This window comes from Cryptomeria japonica, chromosome 7 (assembly GCF_030272615.1).
Source record: "Cryptomeria japonica chromosome 7, Sugi_1.0, whole genome shotgun sequence".
Taxonomy (NCBI): Eukaryota; Viridiplantae; Streptophyta; class Pinopsida; order Cupressales; family Cupressaceae; genus Cryptomeria; species Cryptomeria japonica.
The window spans coordinates 640040517-640064089 of NC_081411.1; the positions used below are offsets into that span (position 1 = coordinate 640040517).

At 37.3% G+C, this 23573-nt stretch overlaps 1 protein-coding gene across 3 annotated transcripts in view; it reads right to left on the bottom strand.

Annotated features, from left to right (window-relative positions):
* Window positions 1-23573, bottom strand: part of LOC131057445 (UTP--glucose-1-phosphate uridylyltransferase 3, chloroplastic) — a 158966-nt gene that overhangs the window by 9101 nt on the left and 126292 nt on the right. For all 3 annotated transcript variants that reach the window (XM_057991634.2, XM_057991633.2, XM_057991632.2), the window contains 5 exons: window positions 23319-23414; window positions 9545-9619; window positions 9335-9426; window positions 9071-9233; window positions 8838-8898 (listed from right to left, as the gene is read on the bottom strand). In XM_057991634.2, coding sequence (XP_057847617.2) covers window positions 8838-8898; window positions 9071-9233; window positions 9335-9426; window positions 9545-9619; window positions 23319-23414 — 487 coding nt within the window. The remainder of the gene's footprint in view (window positions 1-8837; window positions 8899-9070; window positions 9234-9334; window positions 9427-9544; window positions 9620-23318; window positions 23415-23573) is intronic.

Here is a 23573-nt window from a genome sequence, read left to right on the forward strand (position 1 = left end):
TACAATATACTTGCAAAGCAAGCTTCTCACATAAGTGTCATCAACCAAAGATCTAGAGGTAACTCAATAGCTATAAAACTCTTACACAACCTCCATCTCACACACTTAAAATATAAGAGATACAATACATGAAACCATCAAACGGTACTACAAAATCATGAGCTAAAGCTGCCCAAAAAGTGTTGCCCAACTTATCTCCAATCCAAGATGTGTCGATAGACACCAACATGTGTTAGCTCCCTTTTATAGCTCATTCATTTGCCCACATTTTTATATTTTCTATTTCAAGAGACCTAACTTCCAGAGGCTATAACTTTTGAACCAGACATCTAATTTGACAAACCATTTGAAGCGTCGGAAAGCTCGCAATGTGCTCTATCAAGCTATAACCAGCTAAGTCAGTTACAAACACTTTCAAGCCATTTCAGAGCCTCTAAGGCCCTCAAAATTGACTCTGAAACTTTCATTCGCAACTTTCAAAAACAAAAACTTTCATATCTTCAAATCTAGACATTATCTTGAAATGAAAATTTACTTGCATGCTTATCTAGCCAATCCGAAGCTTAGTGGAAAATTGTGACTAATTCGTGCTCAAATGAAAACTTACTACAATAGTAACCTTAGGTAAATGAAAGGTTGAGAGACCATTTCCCTAACACAAAAATGCATCACTTAGATGAATTTTGATTCTGATAGTCTACATAAAATTGCATTCATAGCTTTGGCATTATTTTTATTAGCCCTCTTTCCAACTTGAATTGTTTTTGGAGAATCTAGAGTAACATATACACTTACCACTCACTGCCAATTATCAAATTCAAGAGCCATTAAATAGGTGTGCATCTTTATGCTCTAGAAAGCATAGTTGGTTCCATCAAACAAAGGAGCCTTGTTGGAGGATAATCCTTCTTGGTAGGTCATGTGTGCTCTTGAGAGCTTCCTTTTAGCGATTAAGCTATATTATGAAGGAACCTACTCTGATAACAATTGATGAGAACAAGCTTATACTAAGGAGAGGAAAGGGGGGAATCAATATAAGACAAAATTTTAACTTTTTTAACTTAACAAACACAATAATATCAACTTTACAATATAACAACTAAGAACACCAATTTTACATGGAAACCGTTTCAGGAGAGAACCCAAATAAAAAATAAAAATAAAAATAAAAAAATTGCTTAAGTAAAAACTACAAATTTTGTGGACACCAACCTACTAGAGACACCAATCCCAAGCTCCAGCCTCTAACATGACTATATCTTTGTCATCTTTATCTTCTTGATAATTCTCCTTTACCAATCTACTATACTTCTGCTAACAAATCTACTACACTTTTGATCACAAATCTACTATAAATAATCTTATATTATTTCCTTCACGCACAAATCTGCTCCTCAATGTAATTTTCTACTCTTTGAAATAATTTTCTACTCTTCAAATTTGCTACCGTTGTATGATATGACTTGTATTTTTCACACTCACATCTTCCACAAACTCTATTTATTCCTTCAGCAAGAGAGACTACTTCATGAAAGGGCATTTAATTCACAAGGGAGGCAACTTCTTGTTTTATATGCAACTATTCATTATAACTCTAAGTGGGACTACTTTGTCCATATATGGGAGCGCTTACATAGAAGGGGTTTGGCACCATAATCAAACAAAAAATTAAATATTTTTTATTTAATTTAACCTTTCGGTAGTGGCACCAAAATGGGTTGGCCAATAGATAATTTATGAATGAAAAACTCATAGAAGGTCATTATAAAATGTTCTTCTAAGGTCGGGCATCCATCATAGCAAATAATTATTTATTTCCAACGATTAATCTTAGTCTTCTTTAATGAGGGTCGGCCAGCATAGAGGTAAAATCAATCTATCAAAAAGATTAATCATATAGTGGCCTTTGGCCTTCGATGTGCTTCAACAACACAATCAGTTTTCTTTGTAGCCTTTCCTTTGACATCAATGACAATAATTCCAACAACCTTTAGGCCACTCTATGCTCTCATATATTATTCCAAGTCGTTCGGTATGTTAGGATTCCTTCTTTCTTGCTTTGCTTCCACGCCTTCTTCTCGATTTCTTCAATTGCAATAAGAAATAATATTTGTTTTCCAACCAAAATAAGGCACCCACGAAAGACAATTTGTGCTCAACACACAAATACACTGAGGGGGGGGGGACCATATAGAGAAAAAGAATGAGAAGATCAATAACATATCACACAACACCAGGATATACATGGAAAACCCAAGATGGAAAAAACCACAGTGAGAAATGCTACTTGGAGCTATTGTCCAAATACAGCCTCACAAATGTAACAACTGATTAAAATTAATTTGAAGGCACCAATCTTCAGGAGACACCAATCCCCCAAATTTTATGGTATTCAGACATAATTAGCCGGCCAAAATAAACATGAACACAATAACCCCGTCATAATAACCCAAGGACAAAATAACCCAAGGTCATAATAACCCATAGACAGAATAACCCGTGGTCAAAATAACCCATGGATAGAATAACCCGTGGTCATTTTAGATCAAGCTAGTAAACTAGAAATGAAATAAAATCAATTCGAACATTAGGATTTAGATCATGTAGAAGGAATTAAACCAAGTTGAGAGAACATTTTAAATGGAGGCCATGGAAACTACAAAAGTGAAACAATATTAAAAGCCATCATGCATATGGTTCTATCTAGAAGGGAGTATTGTGAATGATTGCATCCCCAATGTTTGAAGTGTGGATATTTTTCCAATTCTTATGCCAAATTTTTGCTCCAATTTGCACTGCTATCTCTTCATATGCCCAAATGACCATAAATAGTCACAAAAACTATTTATTAAACTAAATTATAAATATGATTACAAGGAACATAAACAAGCATAACAAAAGATTAAATAACATTAATCTTTAAGAAAAAGAAAAAAAAAGGGATTGTGAGGCACCATAGAGGCTATTGAGGTCATTTTTAGACCATATATCCATTATATACCCCTAAAATAGCCTTAAAACACCTTTAATATGCTTAAATAACCTATAAAATGGTAAATAATTACAAAAATAAAGGCAATTTCGGGGGAATAAGCTAATTAAGAGTTATTATGAAAACAAATAAGTGAAAAGGCATTATGAAGAGGCATTATGAAGATATATAAAGTGGTAGAATTAAGAGAAGTAAAGAAAGGAAGAAGGGGAAAAGAAGTAAGAGTGTGTAGAGTGATAAGAAGAGGAGAAATCCGAATTCATAAAAGAAGATATTTTGTAATATATATTTTTTAACATTATTTTAAATTTTCCTAAAGTTTTCTAAAAGAGTGTACAAAAATCAATATACTTTTAGGGAACCAACACATTCTTCATATTTTTTAATATATACAATGTCTCTTCAGTTTTTAACAAGTCAAAAAAATGAGAACGAACTTATTTTAAACGGCTGCACATTTGTGTTTCATCAACAAGACATCAATAAAACAAGTTGGCATTGTCAGGAATATTTTACAAATAAATGTTCAAGTCGGTGCTATACTACGACAGCAATCCAAAGGAGCACCAACCTTTACAGCTTATGGACACCAATCTAAAGAAGCACCAACCCCTACAATAACTTACTTTAGAATTTGGGACACCAATCCCTTTTACAATCACTTGATTTGAAGGCTTCATCCTTCAAGAGACACCGATCCCCTACACCAATCCCCTACACTAACATACAAGACTACAATCTTGATGTAATACAATGAATAAGCATGAACATCTGTAGTTCTACTCTACCTCTTCAGAAGTTTGGTTCACAATCTTTCGGCTCTACAACTCACTCTCTTCTCAGTCCAGCATCCCCACAAACTGTGTCGATTTTCATCCTATTTGTATGCTCTATATTCACCTTCATAAGGTCGGCCAAGACATAGCTCATCACAGATCAAACAAAAAGTAGTTTGCATTGTTAGCATACAACATGATATGTACAACTTTCTATGCTACATTAGGATCGTTCATTCAGCTAGTTTGCACTTTGCTCTAATCATCTCAGCATAGAGAATCTACCCCATTTTGTAATTGTCCAATAGCATTCCGTAAATAGCTATCTAAGTCGACTTGTGCAAGTTCCCAGAATGCCCAGTTATTCGCACCAAAACAAGTTCCTTCTAAATCTTTAAATCTGGACCGTTGATTCTCATAATTTGATCAAAAAAATTTGGTATACACCTCTTACCAATCCTCCATCTACTCCAAATGAGAAGAAGGAACATGAGTACAATGCTAAAGACAAGAAAGCTATTCTTAGTGGGTTGTCTATTACAGAGTCTTTGAAAGTCATAAATTGTAAGTTTGCAAAGGATATATGGGACAAGTTGAGAAAAATCTATGAAGAAGTGTTTGGTACTACTGAAGCAAATTTTGTGAGGGAGATGAAGAAAGGATCTGATAGATATAAAGATGATGAAAGTGGATCGTATAGTAGTTGTAGTAAAGATGAGAAAAAAACTAATCTATTCATGGCACAAGAGGTCCAAAATGAGGAGAAAACATCAAGGTGTGATAGTGGAGCTCAATCCAAAAATCAAAACTTATTTGACAGTGATGAAGAAGGTGAAGAGAATGCTAAGGTGAACCTTTTAGGAGAGTTGATTTATGCTCTTGAAGAAATTGGTAGATTAAAGAAAGAAAATGAAAGACACAAGAACTCTTCCCTAAAAGAACAAGATCGGTTGAGCAAGAAACTTAAAGAATCTGATCAAAACATCACCACTTTAACAACTCAAATAGAAGAAGCCAAGAGGATGAGTGATGAGCTAAAATCAGAACTGGATGCAAAAGAAAAAGAATGTCAAAAGTTGGAAGAAGAAGTGGTAAATCTTAGAAAAGAGCTTGAGAAATGCAAGGAAGATCTCAAGCTGAGGTTCAAGTGTGAAAGCAACACCAATGCACTAAATAACATGTTGAACAAGGATCCTACTAGTTTAGGATATGAGATAGGGCAAAGCTCTATGGTTGGAGAGGTGTCAAACATGAAATAGTTTTTGTGTCAGCAAAGATAGATGGAAAAGGACAATGCTTTAAGGTCAGAGAAAATCCTAAAAAGAAGATAGATCTAAGTTATCATGCTACTGCCACTAAGAATGAAGACAAGAAGAAATCACATAATAAAACCATTGATAGTGGACAATCCAAGGTCTTCAACAGAGAAAGAAGAAGCAGAGTCAACAGGTCCACAAGATCTCCACCTATTCGGCAAAATCATTTAGTGAGGTACAATCTCTCCTTCTCTAGTTATCATTATTCATGCAAAGGTTATGGGCATAAAGCAAGTGAATGTAGAAAAGGGTCTAAGAGGGGTCAAGTTACATTCTATAGAAATATGAATGTAGTTTGTCACAAATGTAACAATTTTGGTCATCGAGAAAGAGAATGTAGAACCCATGTAAGATATAATTATGCATGGAACAAAAATACAAGTGCCTTTGAATTGTCCAGAAATTCTTTTGTTCCCTTGGTTGGTTACAAAAATGTGGATTGGAGAAGGAAACCCTATCAATCAAACAAAAACCACACCATTCCTCAATTTGACGCAAACACGATGTGTTATGCATGTCATAATTTTGGACATAGAGCACAGTATTGCAGGAGTAATATGATGAAATAATTGAGATACAACAAAATGGCAGGCACTCTGATCAAGCAAAACAAAGAGTCTATGAAAGTTTGGAGAATGAAACACAACCCAAGTGATGAGAAGCGTAAGAAGGATGAAACCTTAAGTATGCATTGTGCACTCCATGCACAAACAATATCCCCTAGATCTTAAGGAGATGCAGAATGTAAGGGAGAGCTAAACATGATAATATCCTTCACCCCAAATCTTTGAGAAGAATAAGTGTAAGGAAAATATATAAAGCAAACAATGGCTATTCAAGATCTCAGCAGTGATTTCAGGTTGCAGTCTCAAATGAAAAGAAGTGGTTGCTTGAGTTGTAGAAGTTTATGCCTTGGTAGTGTTAAGGCTTGACAGTTTTTGCATGCAGTTGTAGATTGATGTTTAAGTTTTCTTTGAGATTGCTTTTGGTTGTGGTTTCATATGTTAGCATTGGGTATAGAATCTATGTTAGATAGAGTGGAGCATGTAGTTTGTGTCACACAGATCTTTGTGATAATACATTGTAGTTCAGCAAAGAAGGATACAAATCTTTGGATCAATAGAAGTGAGACAAAGAGGATAACAAGGCAATAAAGTGTGCAGACATGAAGGACAAAGAAGACAGTGGAAGATCAAAACATGTAATGGTAGTTCATTGTTGAAGAAGTGTGTTGAGTAGAGTGAAGTACAACAAAGCGAAGTAAGATCAAGGGTTCTCAACTTGAGTATGTGAGCACTGGTGAACAAGTAGCAGATATAGAGTATTGGTTAAGGGGGGGTATAGTGTTATAATTATACATCCCTGAACTTGTTGTGCTCTGATGGAAATGGAGCATAGAAATTATGGTCCTCAGGGGAGACCATAAGTTACAACCAGATACAGGTCTACAACTTGCCATGGTTGTATGTCATTCAAAATTCTCTATGGTTGTATATGTCATCTCAAGTGTAGATTTATTGGTATGCCTACATACTAGATTATGTTTCCACAGGGGGAGAAGATGAGAAGATTTGTCAACCTTTTCCATTGTTGTCAAAGGGGGAGAAGATGAGCGCGGTTGACATCAATGCCAAAGGGGGAGATTGTTGGCATTGGATTGTCATTGATGTCAACATAATGCCTTGTTGATAAAAAGGATGAGTGTCACAGAGATGAAGTGCATCTTAACAAAGATGATGCAGTCTAAGTTGACAGAGTGGATGTGTATGAGACCTGTGTTCATGTTTATGTCAAACAGTTTGAGAGCAAGTTGTATTAAGCAGAGAAGACATTTACCGGATTGGCAATTGCTTGGATTTTACATTTGAATAGAGAAGAATCGCAAAAAAGAGGATGAAGGCAATCAGGTTGGCAAAACAGAGATATCATGCATTCAAATGGATAGACTTGTGGATGCATAATTTGGTCTTAATCATTTATCCCACATTGGCTATGTCGTGGCAACATCAAGTCTCTATATTGGCTGGCAAGTTTAGGTTAAGTGAGCAATAGCTCACATTCTTTTGCCATGTGACTTGGAGCACGTGTTGACGTGACATGCCTTGTCTGATGCAAGATCGCAACAGTTAAGTCAGACCATCAGGTGAAGGTTGCGATGTTGCGATGGAACCATGGGAGTTAACATGAAGTGTTAGGCGCAAGATCACAACAGTCAGGACAAACCATCAACTAAGGTTGTGATGCTGCGATGAACTGCTAGGCGCATGATCGTAGTCGTTTAGGTTGACCGCCAGAGTAGGATGTGATGTTGCGATCAACCATAAACTGTCACACCAAAAGTTGAGCCACATCCTCGTGGCTTGAAGGTAACAGTAGAATGTTAGCCCATGGTGTGGCAAGAGACTGTCATGTGTTGTGCTAGGGTCCACAGAGCTAGAAGGATAGAAGAGAGCGCAGTGTCGTATGGAGAAGTGACGTCACCAGGAAAGGCTTGTGATTAGCCACCACATGTCCAAAGAAGTGAAGAAAATGCTTGCTCGCGGGTTGTGATGACGTATGTTGATGTCATGTCGCGATGTTGCGGCCCATCACCACGTGTCCCTGACAATGTGATTGAGATAAAGACCCAAGGAAATTGTGTTGATAGTAATCTGATGTTGCGCATGGAACCACCACGATGGCAACACCCTACCATATTAGTTTTTCGGAGCAACACAAATAATGTTGTTTTTGTATGTAATGTCCCCATCCTAGTCAGGGACTTGGGTTTGAGGAGTTCGCCTATTTTTGGACCCTTGTAGGCTAACAGGGTATGGATAAAGAGGTCAGTAATGTAGTATCTTGAGGAGTGGTCTATCTATTTGTTCTAGTTCAGTATTGAGTTTAGTTCTGGTCTTCGTTTCATCAATTTCTGACACTTTATGAGGATTTCCTATTTTTTAGGGAAAAATTGCTAAAAATAGACATGGTCCTATTTTCATTGGCATGGCGAACTGTGGCCCTAGCTTCTGACAGATTCAGTTTTCCTATTTACTGTTTTGTTGGTAATTCTTTTGTGTTTTGGAGGCTTCTTTTCCCAAACACACAAGCTTGCTCATTTATTGGCACCATCTTCCACTGTTTGGGTGTCTTAGTATTAAATAAGAGCAGATCTAAATTGTTTTAGAATAAAAATCAGAACTTTGTAAGTTGTTGATTTATTCTTTCTTTTCAATAAATTGGCTAAGGACCTACGGGTATGCTTCTAAATTCTCCAATTCATTGTTTCAGTTGATTAAATTCATGTATTATTTCAATATGTGTTGCAAATTAAAGAAACCCTCTTCTGCAGCTTCTGAAAGACCATCTTAATAATTAAAAATTACAAAGAAGATCTACAAATTACAGCAGTTGAAGAGTTGAACCAACAAGGGTTCATCACATTGTATTCTCCATGTCAAATCATTCCAGACAATACATTTATATAAGGAGTGAATTAGGGAGTTATTAAAACAACTCGTAACAAACAAAATGAGCACTCACGAATTTCCCAGCATGTATTCTATCATTTCATTATTGCAAAACCCTCATAAAAGATTTTGTAGTGTTACTAATTATGTATTGTCTATAGCTTAGTTTAGTTCTCAAAAGGCTTTCGCTCATAATTAAAAAAAGAGGTTACACCTCACATACTGTTTGGATTCAAGCTGTCTTGAAAATGACATATAAATGTTAACATCTTTGAATGCATATATGGCAACGAGAAGACCCTACCTGAATCCCCACTAGTAATCTGGAGCCGATGACCATCAGGAACTTCAAAGAAATGATCTCCCTGAAGAAATAGTATAAATATTACCCACAATTTCAAAAATACAGTAAACAGTTGCACTAAGGAAACAAAGTTGCTCTATTAATGAAACAAAATACTTTCACCACCCCTGGTAGAGTTTATATAAAAAATGAAAAAAGAAATTTGTGTTATTGTAATCAGAGATTTCTTGTACCTCTAGTACCACATCACATGCGTCAAACTCTGCATTTCCATGAAGCACAATCTTCACGGTTTCCAATCTGTGAACTTTCTGCTGCCAATATACATTTTCTGATGATTTCCAATCAACTCCTTTGTTTGAAATCTTCACATTCTGTAGTCTGCATTTTCCACACCTTCCATATACAACTAAGTTTTAGGTCAACAACTTCCAGATTGTAAGGCTACAGAGAATTTTAAAGGAGTTCATAAGATAAAAATGATTTATCAATCTTACTGTTGTCCATACTGCAACACAGGGTCTTCATTTTCTAAAGCTTTTTTAAACCCCATTATGTTTTCAGCCAAAATAATTAGACTTCCATCAAGCTGCTTCACACAAAAACAAGAACTTAGAAGCTAGTTAATATATATACATATATAATATAGATAATGGGTAATATGTTGTCTCTCCATGCTAGCTACGAAGGTACTCATCACTGCCCACCTGCACATCCACCCATGAAAATTCTGCAATTTCCAGTTGTAGCTCAGAACCTTTTGCAATGGAACCTCCATGAAACTGCAATTAAGGTATCAATTCACTTTGAATTACTAAACTTCAATATAGACACAACAGATATTAGCTTGGAATTAAAAGTCTAGAATATCACTGCATGCCAATAACTTTTTTGTCGAAGGATACATGGGTGCAATCGGTTCAGGTGCAACATGGGTGAAAGCATTTTAAACTATAAATGTAAAAGTAAGGCAATTTCCTTCGTAACAGAGACCATCCAGATACCGGTCCACCACATGCATGTGTGATAAACTGAAGGATAAGACCTCCCTTGCAACTGTGATTTTGCGAAAAAAAAAAGGAAGGCTACATGTATCTGTTGTGACATTTTTGTCTAACAATTTACTTCATAAACGATATATTCAATACAATAAAAGTTTGTATTGCAATGTCACAAGATGTTGAAAATTAACCTAAGTTACCGGTGGAAATAATGAAAGAAAGTAACCATATTAATGGCGGATATATGACAGGTTTGTAAAGTTCAATTAAAGATTTTGTTTTATTCTTTTAATAAAGCATTTGATTGATGATGAGCTTGGTTCATATGTGTTGAGCTTTTCATGGACTAGAACCTAGGACCTTCCATTTGCTGCTGGAGTGCTCTACCAACTGAGCTGCTGACCCTATAGGACCAGTCAATCTTTGGTCTGGGTGTGACTTATTACCAACACCCCCCATTACAAATCAGACAGGAAGGACAAAAGATTGGGAACAAGCTTTGTCAATCAGTGACTTGTGTAACTCTTAGAAATTGTTAGTGACGGATGCATTTGGGACGTTACAAGTTACAACTTACAAATAATATAATTTAGTCTCTTGTTGAAGTGATCCATATTTCAAACTGAAGCAACAACACATCAAATCGTGAAATATGGTATGCTATAAGCAGATTTCAGTTTGTGATCAATAATCAGTGTAGAGGAAGAATATGAAAAAATTCACATGCAGGAAGAATCATATTGGAAATAACAAATTTGGCAGAATTTTATTCAATGCTATAGATAACTCTATGTCAAGTAAGCATCTGAGTAGATAAATGGAACTATGCAAAGTTTTATCAACAATCATGCATCACATATTTATGTACAAACTATGCAGAATAAGAACTGAATAGAGATCCAAGGGAAGATGAGATGTTTTTATTTCCTATGATTTTCAAAAAGGTGGTTCCATGTGATTGTAGATACAAAGTGGCAGTAATGTGTAGTTAGCTCTATCATCAATAGCATGTCCCCGTGCAGTCAGTGATAGATAGAAAAAACTATAAGGCAATCAGGTTGGAGTTAATACCTACAAAGAAATCCATTCTGTAGAGCTACCATTTGGATCATTAGCATAGGTATCAGCATTGTGGTTGGAATGGACCTATTGTGGCTAGATGTTTGGACTTAAGCCATCTCTTCATTGTGGAAAGGCAAACCAGTCATTAGTCTTGTTGTGACCTAATCACACATCACCCCATCCCAGATAGGGACTGTTGAAATATCTAGCTAGTATCGATTCTACTATGCTAAATTTAAATGTTGCCATTGGCAATTAAAATTTAAGTAATATGTGAACGATTAGCTATTGTAATTTTAAATTGGGCCCTAAGTCAATGATATGTAAAGTGTGGCCCCAATTGTACCTTATTTGTAAATTAAAAGGTGGCGCCAAAAGCAAGGAAATAAAATAAAATATAATATTTATAAGTCGGCCTTATAGGCCCAGCTATCTCATGAAAGAGAGATTGAGTCTTGTATATAACAAGACTCAATCTCCACATTCAGATATATTTTCATTCCATGCGAATTATCCATTCATCAACAGCGAAATACTTCTGCATATTGATCAGCGATCTACTCCAGATATTCAAGTCTTGAGGTCAGCGATTTCACTTGGATAATCCTCCAAGGTCAGCGAACTCCTGTTTAGGATTGGCGGACATCATACAAGGTTGGCGAACCTTGTTTAGTGCTGGAAAACTTTTCTACTGTGACAGCGAATTCACCTAGGGCTCTTCAAGGTCAGCGAATTCATCTACAGCTGGTGAATTCACTTACCAAGACAGCAAGCAAACTCAGTCTCAAGGGCAGCGAACCAGTAGATCACCTTCAGATCTTGCATATACTCTTCAGATAAGTCTGTTGCAAGTTCGGTTCAGTTTGCTACTTCATGTGTGAAGCTAATTGTAAATCTAATACTGATTTCTGAGTGAATACAATTATGGATTTGTTGCTGGGTTTTTCACCTCCAAGAGGGAGGTTTTCCCAGGGTACTGCTGTGTAATGTGTGTTTCATTTATTGTTTTTTCGCTTACTGTATCAGTCTGATCATAAAATCAACAAGGACCTCCTACCTTTTAGGCCCTTTTAGTTGTTTGGTTTTGGTTTTTGTGGGTTTTGGTGGCAGTGTCGTTAATCTCTCGGTTTTGCGAATGTTTGGGGGTCAATTTGATTGAGTCTGCTTTTTGTTTGAGCAAATTTGGTGAAGTCTAGGGCCTGCCTCATCAATTTTAGGGTTTATGCCTTTAGTCCTAGATTTTAGGGGTTTAGGGTTTTGAACAAACTAAGCATACAACTGGAATCAGGACCCTTCAAGGAACCTCCCAATAAAATTTGAGCCAAAACGGAGAACCTTTCTATTTTTAGAGAGTTCCTATTTTTTAGGGATTTTACTGAGTCCTGGAATGTCGTCATTTTGCCAAAAATCAAACTTACTATTTTTAGCAAGTTTCTATTTATAGTAAGCCATTCCTGTGTCCTGTCTAGGGATCTAACGCTAACGTTCTAAAGGTTTCTATTTTTGGAAAGTTTGTTCTGACAGGACCATTCGGGCAAGGTGATGAAGATCAAGCATTCGCGACTACTTCTAATTCCGGAAAGTCAGAAAGCAGACAAGGAGAGTCAGAAAATGGTTAAGTACTGGAAGCCCATTCCTAAAGTGGAAAGCCCAAGAAATTTGTCAAAGTCCGGGAAATCACCCCCAAATTCATATATGGTGGCTTGATCCGGAAGAAGCTCAAAAACCCATCGAAGTCCAGGAAGACACTTCAAAATCAAAAGGAGATCAAAATGTTCTAAGCTCGGAAGATTGAATGATGAGTTTCCATGCCAAGGAGAAATCCACACATGAACTCGGAACAAGGCACCAAATCCAATTAAGTCCAGAATTCCTAAAATAATGAAGAATCCTCCATCATATGAGTTTAGCGCTCAGATGTCCAGATGGGCGCTAAATCTAGGTGCACTTGAAAAGTTTGAAAAACGAGTGAAGCCTTCCACAGGGTGAAATGGCGCCATGAAATGGAGTTGGGCGCTAAAGTTCATTTGCCTTGGAATTCACAAAAGCATCAAATTCCTCCTTTGAGGCAAATTTGTGCCCTAGACCAAGGATGGGCACCAGAATGGAAGAGTCATGGAATGAGAAAAAATGTTGAATTCCCTCCTTAGCGTGAAATGGCGCCCAAGAGAGGGAAAGAGCGCCAAATTCACATGATCTGGAATTCATAGTGAATCAAGGAATTTCCTGCCTAAGTCAAAATTGCACCTAAGCACTAAGGGGGGCGCCAAATGGGGGGATGCAAGAAATCCATGGAAGTGCGGAGATGAAAGGTTTCCTTCCTCATTCCCAGATGAATTCCAGATGGGAGGAAATCAACAATACAAATTTAGGCACATTCAATCTGGCTGCATTCAAGATCAGAATGTTCGAGACAACAGGGCATAGTCCGTCACCAACAGCTGTCAAATTTGTCAAGAGCGGAATTGTTGCGGCAGCTGGTTTTCCTCCTACTATTCAATGTCTAGACTTGATTTTGGAGTGTGCAGAGCATTATAATCTGGAGCGGAAAACAATTTCAACGTCAAATGGCAAGCTACTGGCGACATTGACCCCGGAGTCAATTGGTGAGGCTTTCGAAATTCCTTCACACTATTCCATGACGTACAGGACCAGCAGTGGAGCTAAAGCAGTATATGAAGCAGGTCCTGCCAAATGTGCTGACTTGATTAATGAACAGTGGTTGTTGAAGCCTAGGATGCATGCCTCCAAAATGACGAAGACTCTCACAATCTTTGAGTTCAAGCAGGAATATGTGGACCTTAATGAAGTTGAGCAGAGTAATGGGGTGTTCACATTCTGTGAACTTTGAAACATGGATGTTCTTCTACATAGGTGAGATCATGAATGCAAATGGGCTAGTTGACTGGGCCAGATTGATTAGTCATTACTTGCACGAACAGCTGAAAAACTTAAAAGAAAGAAAGTCCCACTCCTTCTTCATGAGCTCCTACCTAATCTATATGCTTGCGCGAAGGGGAGGATTTGATGGTCTGCCACCAAGTGGAATCATGGGTTGCGGACTAGCATAGCTGAAAGTGCATGAGTGTTATCCCCAGCTGCATCTTCACAATGTTAGTTCTTACAGGCTGGCGAATGACACCTTCACTATGTACTTGACACGGCTTATGCAGAAGCAGTTGCACGTAAGGGTGTCACTGCAAGCAAGAACCTTGGTCCAGAAGTATGGAGCCATATTCTTACAATTTCTTAAATTCACCTACATCAGGATGCAGGGATTTTCATTCCAATCATACAAGTTGCTAAGGTATCCATCAAACAAGCTCATATTGTTGGAGCTCATGAGGCAGTTAACAACTTATGATCAATTACAGAAGAAGAAGAAAAAGCAATCTATTGAATTCCCAGTTGTCCTAGGTGACTTTGTGGAAATGTGCTCAGGTTTGGAAGCAGCTGACAGTGCAGCAGGGGAGTTGACATTCTATCGCCTACCACTTTATACATCCAGGGCCCAGTATGATCCTTACCGACAAATCAGGAAGGTTGCTGGCATGAAATTCATACACAAATTTCACTTAGAAGATTATTGGGTAGGTGTCGAGGATGACCTTGAAGTCCGGAGGAAAATGTATTCCAGATTGCCCCTTAACACCATTAGAATAAATGAAATTTACCAGGTGACGGATCAGGTGAAAGAGGATTCAGATTTAGTGCAACCTAAATTTGAGAAAGTGAAAGATCAGCCCATTCACTTGCCAGACTGGTCAGAGCCCGAAATGGATGATTTGAATGTCCTGGCTAGACCAGTGCTGAAATTCACTAAGCACTGGGTTGACCGGCAGATAAGGAAGTTCGCGGAAGGAAATGTTCATTTGACATATCAACTAATGGGAAGTCTAGATTCCCACAATGAAGCAATTGAAGGTTCTTCACAGGCCCAGGCAGGAGGGGAAGTCTGGATTGATAAAGGGAAAAGTGCCCCAAAGAGACCAAGGGCGGCAAGGAAGAAAGATATCCAGCGGGAAGTTCAACGAGAGGTGCGACAGGAAGAACCTCCACAAAAGAGAGCAAGGATAGAGAGGGAGCATTCGCCGGCGAGTTCCTCGAGTGTACAGGAAGTAGAGATGTTTGCACACCCAACAGGTCCACCTCCAGAAAATACTCCGGCACCAGATATACTCAGTATTAACGCTTTGCACGGACCCAATCAGCCAAGAAGTCAAAGACAAGAAAGTCCCCCACACCAGGAAGAGACTCATCGAGATAGCTTTGTGGAAGTCATCCTTGGCAAAATGGAAGAAGAATCACAGGAGCAAGAACACGTGGAAGTCCATAGTCACTCCATTCCCGCTCCAAATTGGTTCATAGGAAGGCTGAGGAAGGAACTAGAAAAAGAAATTGATCCAACTCAGGAATTAGAAGAATTGTTGAAAAAGATGGATCAGCCAGCAGAAAGGAAGGCTCCCCGAAAATTTTCTAAGGTTGTAAGGGATGAGTCTGGATCCCGAACCCTGCACATTGTTGAGCCTGCAATGGATAAAGATAGGAACGAAATCAAGCAGGAAGATTATGTTATCAGACAGGTTGATCTTGGTCCTGCTTCCACGGGACAAGTAATTGAAGACTTTGAAGAATCTTCCTTGGTCGTGAAGGAAAAGATGCTGAAATCAAAGGCGAAGTGTAGGAGGCTGAGGGAAGAGAATAGAGCCCTATGCGAGTACATCAGAAGTTTTAAAAGGCCACTCAGGGAGGCAAGTCCTTCATTCATTCCTCCTTCCCTTCCAAAGGAAATTGTTGATGATGCGGAAGTAATTAGAGCAATGGCACAGAATTCCAAGGAATGGATAGAAGATGTTTACACTGAAGCAGGAAAACTCATTGAAGACCTGGCTCAACTTCATTCAAAGTTTGTAGCCCTCCTGAGCAGATTGGAGACAGCGGAAGGATTGTGGGAAGATGTACACATATACCAGGACTTAACCATACCGCGGCTCAAGGCTCTGACAAAGATTCCAAGGCAAATTCTAATTGATGGGAAAGTGATTCAGGAGAACGAAGCTTATGACTTTCCCCGATGGTTCTACGCCATTTGCTCAGGAGAGAACACCTTCGATAAATTCAGTGTGGAGTCCTTAACTTTGAAGGACTCGATCAGAGGGGTGCAGGAGGAAATCATCAATGCAATTGAGGCATTGTTCATAAGGAAACTCAATGATAGTGGAATAACAGTGAACTCCCTGAAATCTCAGTTGCACGAGTTCTTCTTTGTAGGTTCATTCCCTAGGGAAAATTTTGCAAATGTTTCTTCATTTTCCAGTATAATAAAGAAGACACAAGAAATCATGATGGAATGGGAAAGCTTCTTTTCCAAGAGCGAAGAAGAAAATGCCTTGATGGAATTCGATATTGAAAATGTACCAAGTGTCTCCATTGGAGAGCTAGAAGCGGTCGTTAGCAAATTCATTGCATATGCCATAAATGAACGAGATAATGGACGTCCATTCTTGGACGAGAATCTTTTAGTTAAATAGTGGTGGCGTATTTACTGTTGGAATATTTTCGACTAAGTGATGGTCCAGTCAATGCATGTTGAATGCATGAGGAATCTTCTTGCATGCAGCCGCCTTATTAATAATTCTATGACAGATTCTCCGCACATGTCATTGCATGAGGAATGATGGACATGTATTTCTTGCATGGGAGCATTTATTGTATTTTGGGCATGTTCGATGTAATGGGGTGCATTTAATGCACTAATGGACGCCATTTTTGGGCTCCTGGAATAATTGTATATGGGCTTTATGGGGTATTTATTGCTGATTCCCACCTTGTTGCATCTTGAGTGGGGAATCTTCTAGGGTGAAACCCTAATTCGGGTTTGCATTACCTAAGGCCTATATAAAGTTGTGACCCCCCTCATTTGTAAAGGAGGAGAGATTATTATCTGAGATTGTTGCATCGGGATTGTTGAAGTAGCCAACTTTATACATTGTTTGATTTTGATTGTGTATTCTTGTTCTATTTTAGCAATCTGCATGGTCTTGCTCTCTTCATAGATTAGATTTGCTTACATGTTGTTGGGAGAACTGGATTTGATAGGATTACTTGTTGCAGAGTCCGAGCTCATAATTTTGGTGTGCAGCTGATTGTTGCATACTGTGCAAAGTTAGCTTGAGCCTTTTGTTATGTGTGTATGCTTAGGTTCAATTCTCAGTGGAGATTGTTCGATCTGATGGTCTACATTGGTGATCTGAAAAAAATTCTGCACACCCTTTGAAGATTGCACCGCCTTCGCGTAGCTGTGCTCTGCTGGCAAAGCGAAGCGTTGTTTGATTTTGCATGAGTGATCCCATCTCTTATTCTTAGGATTAGATTAGACTCAACATAGTTCTCTCTACCCTATTCTCATTTACTTTCAGCACATTTCAAAAATCCAAAATTACGGCTTTCATTGCAAATCATTCATATAGAAATCCTTGAACTTGCATGAGTTTGTTATCCTCTTCAATTGAACATACGTAAGGCCCCTGGGGTTAACAGCAAACCCATCAATCAACTGAGTCACGTCCACGCACTGAAGGAACCTTGGAGTTAGCCGTTTTAACTTTTTGTGCAATCCTAGCATACGGACTAATTTTGATCAAGAGAGAGTAAGGTGACCGTTGGTAACTTTAAGTTTATTTTGTGTTCGACGTTGTCATAAAAAACACATCAACAAGTCCAATATTGTTCAAGGAGACTTCCGAACACATCTATTACAAAATCACATTTTTGATTGATGACTAGATGGGAAAGGCACTCAGAAGCCGTATTTAAGTACCTATTCAATTCTTTTTTCACACCAAACATTATGAACAATCATATGGTCTTGAAAGTATTGAGGGCAGTTCTTACACTCCATATTTTCCTGATGCTGGTGACTGAATTTATTGGTAGTGCTTTTCATGATATTGGCAACCTTGATAAAATTTGTGCTTTATGAGTTCATTGATACTACCACTTGGTTGACTTGGAAAGTAATTTGGCTTAGAATCTAGATTGTTGAGTGGAGGATTTGTATTTCTTGAGTTTCTACCACATGCCTATGCCAAATTGACAAATCAAGTTGTAGAGTTAATATGATTATCATAACTGCAGCTTATTTGGTGAGATTTGATCCACATTGCAGATCAAGATGAAATCACCATAGGATGGTCACCCTATCAAGGTTGCGATTTCATTACCGATGCTCTCTATCTGAAATTGTAAAATGTATCAAAAAGCTTCGGATTTACTCTATGCATTGGGATGTCGGATTTTCTAAACAATCTCCAAAGGAACCTCAATATGAATAATGCAAGATACAAAAATTTGTCAAAAAGCTTGAAAATTTAGATACTTAAAAATAGCATTTCACTTCACAATATAACCTCCCCACTTCTTTCAAAACACTAATTGTAAGGATTTCAAGTTCTCAAGTGAATCATTTGATCTTCTATTTTGATATTTTTCATTTCATTTTAAAAATAAGTATGAAAAACATGGATGATTGAAGGAGGATGTCTCCTGTAACCTTGAACCCCTTAGCTAGCAATCTATTACAAAGCCTTGAGATTAAGAATTCTTCTATTCTGCAACCCCTTCATCAAGATGATCGCTCAAGGAAAAACAAAGTTAGTTCCTTGAGTGGTGCATTGGGTGTCCAAGCACCCACCACCCCTCTCAAAACCCATGGATTCCATGTTGATTCATCATTCTCAACCGAATCAAATTGCTGGTAGGTCATCTTATGTTTTGGTCACAGATTTGGGTCAATAAACTTTGGAAGACATACTCAACTATTCTGAAGCTGACTTTAGTTTGTAGGTTTCAAATTCTATGGCCAAGTCTGGTCAAGCTTAATGGATGTGTCACCAAGTTCTGGAAACCCTTACTTTCAGAGGTGTTCGTTCTTTATCCCTGTGTACAAGGGTTTTTATAAAAAACTATGATTCTCTCAAAGATAACCAAGCCCGTTTGGAAGGGAGTCCTTGGTATTGAGGGTCTTTCATGCCTAGTTTGTAAAAATGGAATCTATATTTCCATATGTCTACTCCTTGCTTTCCTTGCCCCAATTCAGGCGCAGCTTCCTAATTTACCACTCCATTTTTGGCATCCAACTAGCCTAAAATCTATAGGCAATGTTGTTTCATCATTCTCAACGCAGCTTTCAAAAATTTTGGCCAAGTCTAGTCAAACTTAATGGATGTGTCAGCAAATTCTGGCAACCCTTATTTTCAACAATGCTTGTTCTCTATCCCTATGTGCAATCTGTGATTCTCCCTATGATCACCAAGCCCTTTTGGAGGAGGGTCCTTGGCATTGAGGGTATTTGGAGCCTAGTTTGAAAAAATGGCATCTAGATTTTCATCTATCTACTCCTTGCTTTCCTTGCCCCAATTTGAGAGTGGCTTCCTAATTTGCCACTCCATTTTTGGCATCCAACTAGCCTAAAATCTACAGGCAATGCTTAGAGTAAATTTATTTGTTCCTCCTCAAAAACTTTCCCTAGGCCTTTAATGGCATTTACTTGAATCTTGACTGAAATAGATTTTTTATGGTCTCCCTAAGGAGAGAAAGCTGAAAGTGGGTGAGAAAATTTGGTCTCAATCTCTAGATTATGAAAAAATGGTGTTTCGATAGCGTTCTTGCTTCATGAATGGTAATTCATTTGGTGACTATCCTTCCCAAAAGAAGCATGTGTACTTATGCCACTTGGTGAAGGGATGCTCCTAAATCATTTGCTTTGACACAAGTTTCGGTTGCCTTTAGTCTGGTCTCTTTCTCTCTGAACAGGATATCAATGCCCCCATCCCCCTCTTCTCCTTGAAAATCTACTGGCAAAACTCTTGGCTTCCCTATTTCTATTAGTTTTACTCCCTGTGCCTTGTACTAACCTCAGATGTGTATTTGGTATTGTCAACACTAAAAAGATCTTTAGGATGAATTTCTTAATTTTGTTCTACAGCAGATCTTGGAACCAAAGGATTCAAATGGTCAGCCTTTTACTCAGGCCTCTGACTATTCAAAGTAGGAGAATTATGATTTTTTGTTGGTTGGACTTTGATGGTTCATAGAAAAGCCTCAAGGAAAAAGATCAACAAGTTGTTCTTCACACCATATCAACCTTTGAAGTTTGATCACAAAAAAATGATAAATTGGATTTGTTGTTGGTTTCATTCAATTCTCATGCCTGTCTACATTTTATTCTAGTTTTTTGTTTATGTTTTTGTTAGCAGGCTTTCTTGGTGATTTTTGTAATTATAATATCCTAGGCTCCTAGCTATTAAAAATTAGATCTTCTACAAACTATCCAACAAGAAAAGCTATAAAGCAATTGTCATTAGAATATTAAAATTAGAGTGTTGTAGCTTCACATCTCTTCTCAAAGATTACCAACCTTTTGTAAACTACTCTCTTTTTCAATAAAGCTTCCATTTAATTGAAGCATTATCTAGTTCTATTCCTCTGTAATGTTCCCACTTTGAAATAGAATTTAATAATAAATGATAATAATAAAATTAAAACATTAAAAATTAAATTATAATATAAAATAATATAATTAAATATGATTAATTAAAAATTAATTAAGTTAATGAAAAGTCAAAAGACATGAAAGGAAAAGTTGTGACTCCCTCAACAATGAGATATAAAAGGGAGAAGAAAACCTCATTTGAGAGGGGGGGTGATAATTTGGAAATGAGAAGTGCAGATCTGATTTAAATAATAAGTGCAGATCTGATTATGAAAGGCTGTGTCCCTTTCAAAGGGTAGAAATAATGAAGAGTTGCACTCTTTCAAACGGTGCTAATGGTGAAAGGGTATGTCTCTTGCCAAAGGGCATACATGATGAAGAGGTGCGACCTCTCCCTCAAATTGAGAGATATAAAGGGAAGGAATCAAAAGCATCTAGTGACATCACCATTGATCAGATCAGATCAGAATTGTTATCAAGTTACAGGCAGTAACATTTGTGTTCTTGGTGGTATGCATGGGGATGTGCTTAATATGTATGCTTAGTATATGAAGCCTGATAAAGTTGTTATGCAGAATCTAGTAATAATATTGCTATAAACTGCAATATGTATGACAGTCATACTTAATTTCATATATATTTATAATACATGAGAAGTTAGTGTACTTATAGTCTAAATCATGCTATTACTGTCAGTATTTAAGAAGATGGGGATGAGATGTTCCAAAGAGGGGCAGTCTAAATCCAAGCAATAGGTTAAGTCCCAAGATAGGGTGGGGATTAGCGACCCATAAGCCTTGAGGGTATAGACCCAAGATAGGTAAGGGCTTGGATCTGTAAACTTTGAGGGAACCTATTGTAGTTGGTCTCTAAGCGCTTTGGTAACATACGTAAACCCTTCTCCCTTAAAACTGAAGTAGTAACTGGGTCTGATATCTATAATAATAATGATATTAATCATCTAATGAGGAAAATAGATAAGCACTTTTTAATAACTAATTGAAGAACATCAATCAATTTTAATATGTTGAAATAGATCAGGTAGGGGACATTACATCCTCCGCTTCAATTAATTGCTTTCATAACACATTAATCTTTCGGAATGTGTCATCATCAGATTGCCAATCAAGTCAAAATCAGTATTATAAAATCTGTGGATACTTTTAGAGAACTGGAGCTATGTTATGGATTTTTGTTGTTTTGGTAGGGCATGTCCGAGCACGTCTACTGAGTTGAATCATTGGCTCTATCGTGTCTATTATTATTTCACTTAAGACTAATCACCGATATGTATGGAACATTTTATCTAAATACCCTGTATCATCTTCAAGGAGGAGTTTCTATTGGCATTTTCCAGGCAAGGTAAAGGTTAGATTATGAGTTTTTAATTTGATTCAACAATTTAATATTTTTCTTTGCTTGTCGAGTGATTTGATATTTAGAGACATCAAAGTTTTCAAGGAGCTTCTTGTGGTTCTTCCAAGCCATTTGCTGTATGGGACTTGGAGTGTATTAGGGAGACTTGTAATCTTTGATGACTCGATAATTGTTTGAGTTGTTAATGTGTATCTCACTGATGTTATCCCAATAATTTCTTTGCACGTGTTTTTGAAATTGCAGATTCTGTGCTTGAAGAGGATTACAGTAGTTTCGTGTTTCAACCCGAACAATTGATATAAAACAAACACAATTTTTCAAGGAGGTTGTTGATAGCTCATTGTTCAAGGTGAGCTACTCACATGTTGATTTGGATCCTTGTCAACTTCATAGAAACACAAATTGGTGGTTTTGAGTTGATTAAACATTTCGATATTTTGGATTTGATACTTTGGATTTGATTCCTCTTTAACTATCAACTTCAAGTATGAAAACACAGCAACATTTAACAGAAAGGAGCATCTCGATAACATATAGTTGGTAATTTACAATCCAATGATTATCAGATCCTCTCCATTGGATGTGTAAGTTTGATTTGCCTTGTCCATATCTATCAAACTTACTCCACCATATCATTGATGTAAGAGGAAAATACATCAATTCTGGCATAGGTATCAGTATAGACAACACCCTCCCTCCTCAATAGCAACAACACAAGAAACGGAAAAACTACCTGTGCAATCATCTTAATACAATCTTCAGATTCTTGTTCAAGAGAAGTTCAGGGTTTCTCTTGAAAGGTAAAGAAGACACACAACTAGAATGGTTCAAGAAAAATTCAAAACATATTGTCCGTGAGATTTTACTTCTCATTAAATGATATCATTGATATTGGCTGCCTACATCCTACAGCACTTCTTTAATGGGAGGGTCATACATGAGAAATTAGCATGTATGCCACTGATTGATTATATTGTCTTTATTGAACAAATCATCCTAGGTAAAGAATTTTGATCAAATTAAATAATTGATTTGCTCCTACAACTTAAGGACCACAGATTGGTACAAGTAAACCACTGGTATTGCCAGATAACAAATTTTCAATCATAATCGAAGTCCATGAAAAAGTAACTTGCTGCAAAGACTAATCTCATGAATGTTTTCCAAAAAGATTCTGTTGAACATAAAACTAGAGAGAATCAAACCATATTCTATAGGTGATCATGCACTGGCCAGGTACATCACTAATTCTAACTTGAGATTTTATTCATATTGTCATTTTGTTAAATTTTGGAAAACATATTCTTATAATTTTATCCCACTTTAATTTCATTAAACAATAAAAGTAGACTTGCTACTCTAAGAAGCATGATATGCAGCTCTTTTGTTTTCTTCTTATAGGGATGTCTCAACTTCGTCATTTCCACTCTATCATATTTTCCATAGATCTGTTTGAAAATTTTGTGTCTACACAAAGCTCTTGTAATTTGAAGTGAAGTATAGATGAGATTCCATAGAATTCTGAATGCAGGAAGCCTAGCACAATACCTTCTGCCTGGTAACCTCCCAAAGAGGTCCAAGAGCAGGATGAAGGAAAACAAGGAAAGGTGGTCCAGAATTGAGGTACGAGGCATTATCTTCAACCTGATAAAATTCAGAACAGGAATAGCAAATCAATTTTTTGATATGCAGAAAAATCGATCAATATACTGAATTTACCAAAACATAGCAGCAGAATATTACCCTGTTATATCTGGATACAAAAAAAATGTCACACCCAAGAATAAAAAACCCAAGCAGGCA